The 7,444-nt window shown below is 37.4% G+C and overlaps 1 protein-coding gene across 1 annotated transcript; it reads left to right on the top strand.

Annotated features, from left to right (window-relative positions):
• Nucleotides 1-378: 378 nt before the first annotated feature.
• On the top strand, nt 379-7,023 carry cdk1 (cyclin dependent kinase 1). Its single transcript, XM_081394102.1, has 8 exons — nt 379-863; nt 1,488-1,537; nt 1,735-1,891; nt 3,471-3,594; nt 4,884-5,054; nt 5,158-5,321; nt 6,150-6,291; nt 6,374-7,023. Exons 2-8 carry the CDS (start codon nt 1,501-1,503, stop codon nt 6,485-6,487), a joined length of 909 nt encoding a protein of 302 aa, XP_081250228.1. The 5' UTR covers nt 379-863; nt 1,488-1,500; the 3' UTR covers nt 6,488-7,023.
• Nucleotides 7,024-7,444: the final 421 nt, after the last annotated feature.

Here is a 7,444-nt window from a genome sequence, read left to right as displayed (position 1 = left end):
TATTTGAGTCCTGGTGTCCTCTCCAGAGGATAAATAAAATAAATAAAATACAAATATTAATATTAATAAACAAAATATTAATAAATACTGTAGTATACAAATAACACTAAAATAATAGTCAAGCATCAGTCTAATCAGGGTAAAGTAACTCAAGAAAATTAAAGTCAAGCTAAAAAAATGAACATTCTGTTCAAATTTGTGAATAAATTTAGTTGAAAGATGGATGATTTGTTTGAAATTTCGAGGCTAGCTACCACATCTCTTTTGAATTAAAATCACATTAAAAGGGTATTTAAAAATAATAATAAAGTGCTCCAAACAATCTAATGACAAAAATAAAAAAAATCACACAAAAAAATATGTGGGGCACATTCAAGAACCACTGAACGTCATGAAGTTTAGTCTGTTGCATTGGGTAGTCTGTCTTTTAGGACAACCTATAGGTTAAAAAGAGAAAATGTTTTCCTGATCTGAACACTACAAGCGATTCTGTAGCAGCGAACATTGGAAAAACGGGGACTATCCATAGACTGTAAAAAATAGGGAATATCACCATTCCCTTGCCAGCATAATATTGAACAAACAAACCACTGGGCACGCGCACGTACTCTCGGACAGACGTACGCTCCCGCTCCTAACCGCCCTACAATCTGATTGGTTAGTTTGAAGTCCACCGAGAACTCCGATTGGCTGCTTTGAATTACGTGGCCAGTTTGAATCTAGGAACTCGCAGTTCGGCAGCGAGAGACAACATCCGCACGCTCTTTCTTTTCTCAAAGACTTTAATCATCAAGATATCTGAAGAAAATTCGAGGGTTTGGATATTCATCCAGATTAGATATAGTTATATAGTTACAGAACAGGTGAGTTTTTAAATATATGAAGATGATTGCCTGTTATCAATCTTGATTCTGATTGTTGAACGTTTTAAAGTTGATGAGGCCCCACTGGGCAAAAAACGACTTAGTCATTAACCTCAACATGCAGTTTATAAGTTACTTGTAAATAATATTTTGCTTCATGTGATTCACAAATATAGTTCATAAATAAAAGCAGAGCACGGTCTTGTCGCCTTTCATTGGTTTTAACTCTTTTTTCCGTTGCATTTTGTTTTAACGTGGCCACATTTTCATTTGCAAAACATGGATTTAAAAATGGGACTTCGTGTTTTCATAAGCAGAAAGTTATGAATATGAATATATTCATGATGTCAAGGCTAAAAGTTGTAATTAATGTTCAGAAATGTGTTCAGCCAGTCTTTTATATCATGTGTAACGTTAAGTAAATGTATAACGTTAACTTACATACATTAGATATAGGCTAAGTTATAGCATTCTATATTAGACAGTGTATTGAAATAAAAATGAGAAGTTTGTCTGCCACTAGCTTTTTAAGGTGAGTTCCTTTTGGCATCAGTGTTGAGTAATTGCAAATGTTATGCTGTAAATTTATTTTATTTTTCAACCCTTTGTTTTTCCTTAAAAAAGACTGTTGAGTAAAATGGATGACTATCTGAAGATAGAGAAAATTGGTGAAGGTAAGTTGAATCTTTCTTTGTGATTTTCTTAAGTATTTGAGTTGTATACGACCATTTTATATTGTTCTCTGGCCTCTCTCTCTCTCTCAGTGTGCAGTCAGTTTGTTTCAAGCCAGACTATGAGATTGCATGAGATTTGATTTCCTGGTATTTTTTCCTGTAGATGTCTAATAGGAATCCATGTATGTGTTCTTTAGGTACATATGGTGTGGTATATAAGGGCAGGAATAAAAGCACTGGACAGGTGGTGGCTATGAAGAAGATCCGCCTGGAGAGTGAGGAGGAGGGTGTGCCCAGCACTGCTGTCAGAGAAATCTCCCTCCTCAAGGAGCTTCAGCACCCAAACGTTGTACGGTATGAGACAGAGAGATTTCATACCATCTTTATCTACACAAAACAGAATCAAAACCTCAAAGTTTAGCATAAAGAATCTGGATTCAGTCAGATTTACTGCATAGAAATTGCCGGAAATTGCGTGCATGTAACTACATTTGGAACTTGCGGATGTCTTCTCACTTTTCTCTTTCTCTCTCTCTCTCTCTCTCTCTCTCTCTCTCTCTCTCTCTCTCTCTCTCTCTCTCTCTCTCTCTCTCACACAAAATGAGAGAGTAATGATTTTATTTTGCTTCTTAAAAGGGGTCATATGATGCTATTTTCAAAGATCATTATTTTTTGCATTGGGTGTAATAGAATGCTAACATGCTTTAATGTTCAAAAAATACATTATTTTTCACATACTGTACATTTTTGTAGCTGATCTATTCCCTAGACCCAGTCTGTTCTGAAAAGTGCAGTGTGCTCTGATTGGCCAGCTGACCCAGTGCGTTGTGATTGGCCGGACACCTCAAGTATGTGTCAGAAATGTAACGCTCCTTACCATAATCGCGAGCTTCAGCTTCCAAAGCAATTATAAAGACAGTTAATAAAGTCGTCAGCTTTACCATATCAGTTTGAGCCCAAGCTTGTTCTGAACCAACTTTGCAAGCACGACTTCAGCAGAACGTTTCACAGTGGTAAGTTGTAACTCTGCTTGAGTGACCAGTGTGAAACAGAACACAGAGTGCATCTGTTTGTCATCTTTTCACCACAAGTTATTTGCAGAGAACAGTTGGTAAATCCATCTCTGCACTTTTGATCTTAAGAACGACAAACAATATGCGTTACTCTATACTGCACAAAACTCTGCATTTGAACAGTCAATGGCAAATAGTTTAACAAATAATAAAACATATGCAGGATCTGATTCAGAAGCACCACATTGCCCTAGCAAAGTTGGAATTGCCCCTTTTTTTTTTTTTTTTCTTTTTTTTTTTTTTAAAGAAAAAGCTTGCACAGCTGGCCTTGTACTCTCACAGGTTCAGGAAACTGTCTTCCATAAAATGGGCTGCACACAGGGAACAGTTTTGTTGTACTGTTCTGGAACAATGATTCCTTAACCTTGTGATTCTGAATCTTAACCACTGATTCCGAATTGTATCCGCTTTCGGAAGGCCAAATAAAGTGCTTTTGTTTTTGATTTGAAATACAGTCTCCACAACATGGCAGTGACAACTCTGACAACTGAAGCCACGCCTTCTTTCTTTGCATATGCATTTGGCCGTCATTATGCAAATATTTCCACATAGTGACTTGGGTATGTGAGTGAGATTTCAAACGAGGCGTTTTACCTAGGTCTGGATCTGCCTTCTTTAGAAATAATAAAGTTATTTGTGGGAGACTTTGAGCTTTGTAAATTAGCAGATCTTATACATGCACAAACAGCTACATAACACACTAAAGAAAAATGAAAACGCATCATACAACCCCTTTAAAGGTCTTTATTCATTTCTAGTAGCGTATATTGAAACATTTATCGTACAAATACTTTACATTTGTTAACTATGTAAATCATAATACACCTCTGTATTTTTTTTCTCTGTTCCCTTTTTCACAGCCTGCTGGATGTGCTGATGCAGGAGTCAAAGTTATATTTGGTGTTTGAGTTTCTTTCCATGGATCTGAAGAAGTATTTGGACTCCATCCCATCTGGCCAGTTCATGGAGCCCATGCTGGTCAAGGTGCATTATATAGTGTATAAGATGAGTTCACATGATCAATGTCTCTTTTTTGCTTAGGTTATTTAATTAATGAATCGTGCAGAATCTTAAATATTTCTGTCATTTACTTCCTAGCTTTTTTTTAACATGGACGTTTGAACCCCACTGTACATGAAAACGTAGCCCAGTCATAAGTAATGAAATAGTAACATTTGTATTGCTTTAAGGCCCGTTCACACCAAGGACGATAACTATAATGATAACGATAAAGATATAATTCTAAAAATCCTTCTCCATATTAAAGAATAACAGAGTTCACACCACAACTATAACGATAAAGATATGAGGAACGATATCTTTGGGATCACTTTCAGAACGATTTTTTTTTTCAGCTGTCAAACGATAAAACACTGACAGTCAATCAGAATCCATTCTAATTTAAAGGTCTCGCGCATTTAAAATGGGGAGCGCGTGCTTAGAATAAAAAGACCGTTATCGTTCGTTGGTGTGGACGCATATATAGTTATCTTTGTCGTTATCTTTATAGTTATCGTGCTTGGTGTGAACGGGCCTTTAGAATGGGGCTGCTTGCCATAATACACTACTATCTTGAAAATAAACTGCGTCACGGCTTAAAGGCCGAAATTTTCTCATGTGTTTTTTCGTGTTTGTGATTCAGTGGCTCTGAATTGTCAAAACACCATTCAAAATGCTTGCTACGGATGTGAAAAACGCAGAAAATCAAACCTGATCCGAATTTTTTATGACGGACGAAAGTTTCGGAGGCAGTGTGCAAGTGTGATTGACAGAAAGTGAGGTCGTATTTATTTTTGTAACGTGCGAAAGTTTCGGATGTGAATTTCGGACTCGGTGTGCAAGGGCCTTTACACAAAAATAGTAAGCAGCACAAGTCTTCAATATTGATAAGAAATGTTTCTTGGACCCTAAATCAGCGTAGAATGATTTCTGAAGGATCATGTGACACTTAAGACTGCAGTAATGGGTGCTGAAAATTCGGCTTTGCCATAGCAAGAATAAATGATATATTAAAATAGAAAAGTTATTTTAAATTGTAGTAATATTTCATAATATTACTGTTTTTACTGTATATTTTTGATCAAATAAATGATGAATCAAATCAAACTTAAGTGATAATGTTCAACACTATACAGATTATTATTTCACATTTGAATGAATAAACTCTACTACTTTTCCTCCGGTTTTACATTGATTTATTTCTGGCTTGTACAGTAGGTCCCAAGGTTAGAGTCTGTACCTGGAGGTAACTAACTGTGTGTCCTCTTTTGTAGAGTTACCTGTATCAGATCCTGGAGGGGATTCTGTTCTGCCACTGTCGCAGAGTTCTGCATCGTGACCTGAAGCCCCAAAACCTGCTGATTGATAATAAAGGTGTGATCAAGCTTGCAGACTTCGGGCTCGCACGTGCCTTTGGAGTCCCGGTCAGAGTGTACACACACGAGGTACATACGCGCATCTCATCTCAGTGACCGCAATTTCTCCCTGCTCAAAGCGTGATGTAATCAATTAGCCTTACGTACGTCTACTCGCCGTGTGTTTGCACAGGTGGTCACTCTGTGGTACCGAGCTCCTGAAGTCTTGCTGGGGGCCTCACGTTATTCCACACCTGTAGACGTCTGGAGTATTGGTACCATCTTTGCCGAACTCGCCACCAAGAAACCACTCTTCCATGGAGACTCAGAAATAGACCAGCTTTTCAGGATCTTCCGGTAGGCCTATACCAGAGGTGTTCAAAACTCTGTCATGGAGGGCCACTGTCCTGCAGAGTTTAGTTCCAACTTGCATAACACACCTGCTTGGAAGTATCTAGTAAGACCTTGTTAAGCTGGTTCAGGTGTTTGATTGGGGTTGAAGCTGAACTTTGCCAGGATAGTGGCCCTCCGGGAGCAGGACTGGACACCCCTGGTCTTAGTTGAATTCTGGGACAGCGACATTGATGGTTTTACATCCTAAAAGTTGAAATTATAATGAATATCTGTGTAGTTATCAGCAGGGCATTTATGATGATGCCTATAGTTGCACCTACACTTTCTGTTTAAAATCTTAAGGTCAGTATCCCACCCATGATACAGTGTTTAAAATAGTTTAAGTAAAATATAAGGGATGTGCAATATATTGGTTCCATCCTGTTTTCTTTCCTTGTTTTTCTTTTTTTATGTACCTGTGCCAGTCGATATTTAATTGTGCATGCTCTTTTCTTCTATTTTTACTTTTCATATTGTATATATACAATATTTCATATTGTAATATAATTGTCACTAAATTATTTTTTCATTGTGTAAATTAACTTAAATGATTGAATTTAACTTGTTTCATAATTTTTTCCAGGATTCTTTGAATATAAATTTCAAAAGACCGGGATTTATTTGAAATATAAATCTCTTTTAACATTATAAAGGTCTTTACTCTCTCACTTGCTGAAACAAAAGACTATATTAATATTAATTGTCCTGAGATGGGGTGCAGCTTCAATACTGTGAAGATGCTACTGGCTACTTTTATGTAGTTTTCTCCTCCCTTGGTTCATTTGTGTTCAGGACTCTGGGAACCCCTAACAATGAGGTCTGGCCGGATGTTGAGTCTCTACCAGATTATAAGAATACCTTCCCAAAATGGAAAACCGGGAATCTGGCCAACACAGTGAAAAACCTAGACAAGAATGGCATCGACCTGCTCATGGTAAGAGAGCGTCCTGACATCTGTTTGGGTTTTTCTCCCTTTCTCTCCTCACATATTTATTTTCATCGTCTCTTTTGTTTAGAAAATGCTAATTTATGACCCACCGAAGAGGATTTCAGCACGGCAAGCAATGACGCACCCGTATTTTGACGATTTGGATAAGAGCAGTCTTCCAGCCAGTAACCTCAAGATATAGACACACCTCAGATCTTATACCCTGGTTTGCACACGTACACATCAATACTAAAGCAATGTGAGCTTATGGGTCATGATGAAACTGACTCTAGACTTCTGGGAGTCCAGATTTACTCCTCCAACCTGCAGTAATGCAATCTGAGTCTTTTGACATGCAATAATTAACCTTAGGTTTGTTTATTGGGTGGTTTTTCTACTTTTGTTTGTCTGTTTTTGTATGTCTTTTTCCTATCCTGTTTTATATGTTACATAAAACACCCGTTTGTAAATAAAACATAATTTTTTGTGGACCTATAATGACATATTACAAGAATAAACTAAGTTGTTCTCAATAAAGAGCACTTGTAGGATCCCACCATGGACTGACTGATGTCTTCTGTTTTCAAGTACACTAATACATTTGATAACTCATTGCATTTACGGTCCGGCACGCATGTAATTTGTGAATTAGTTGTAAAGTTTAGCCATCATGATGTGAAAGTTTACCATTTGCACGTGTTTCTAAAGCTGGTTTCACACTGTACAGACACATTTTGCAAATTCTAAAAGATTCCTCTGATCCTAGGCTAAAATCTGAACTCTTTGATCGTTAAACATGTTCGCCGACAGCCGATTAATGACCGTTGCTATCAAATTTGACCTCCGACGAAATTCTCACAGTTTCAGATATGACTCATAGTCCTGCAGTGTGACTTCTACAACGACTGTCAAATTGTCTTTGGTTTTCAAGAGGAGTTATGACCAAAATTAACGTAAGAGATTTCTTTGTTGCCACCATTTCAGTCCTGGGGCCGGTTTCACAAAGCTATTTTAGACCGGTCTATAGTGTTAGACTAGTCTAAAATTTGCTCATAGACTAGTCTAATGCAAGTTAGACTGTTTCACAAAAATAAAGACTGACTTAATTTAGACCAAAAAAATTAGACACCTTACCCCCAGGCTAACTTAGGCCTAAGAC

The sequence above is a fragment of the Scardinius erythrophthalmus genome (genome assembly GCF_964197995.2).
Source record: "Scardinius erythrophthalmus genome assembly, chromosome: 19".
NCBI lineage: Eukaryota > Metazoa > Chordata > Actinopteri > Cypriniformes > Leuciscidae > Scardinius > Scardinius erythrophthalmus.
This window is presented reverse-complemented; position numbering and strand designations above follow the sequence as displayed.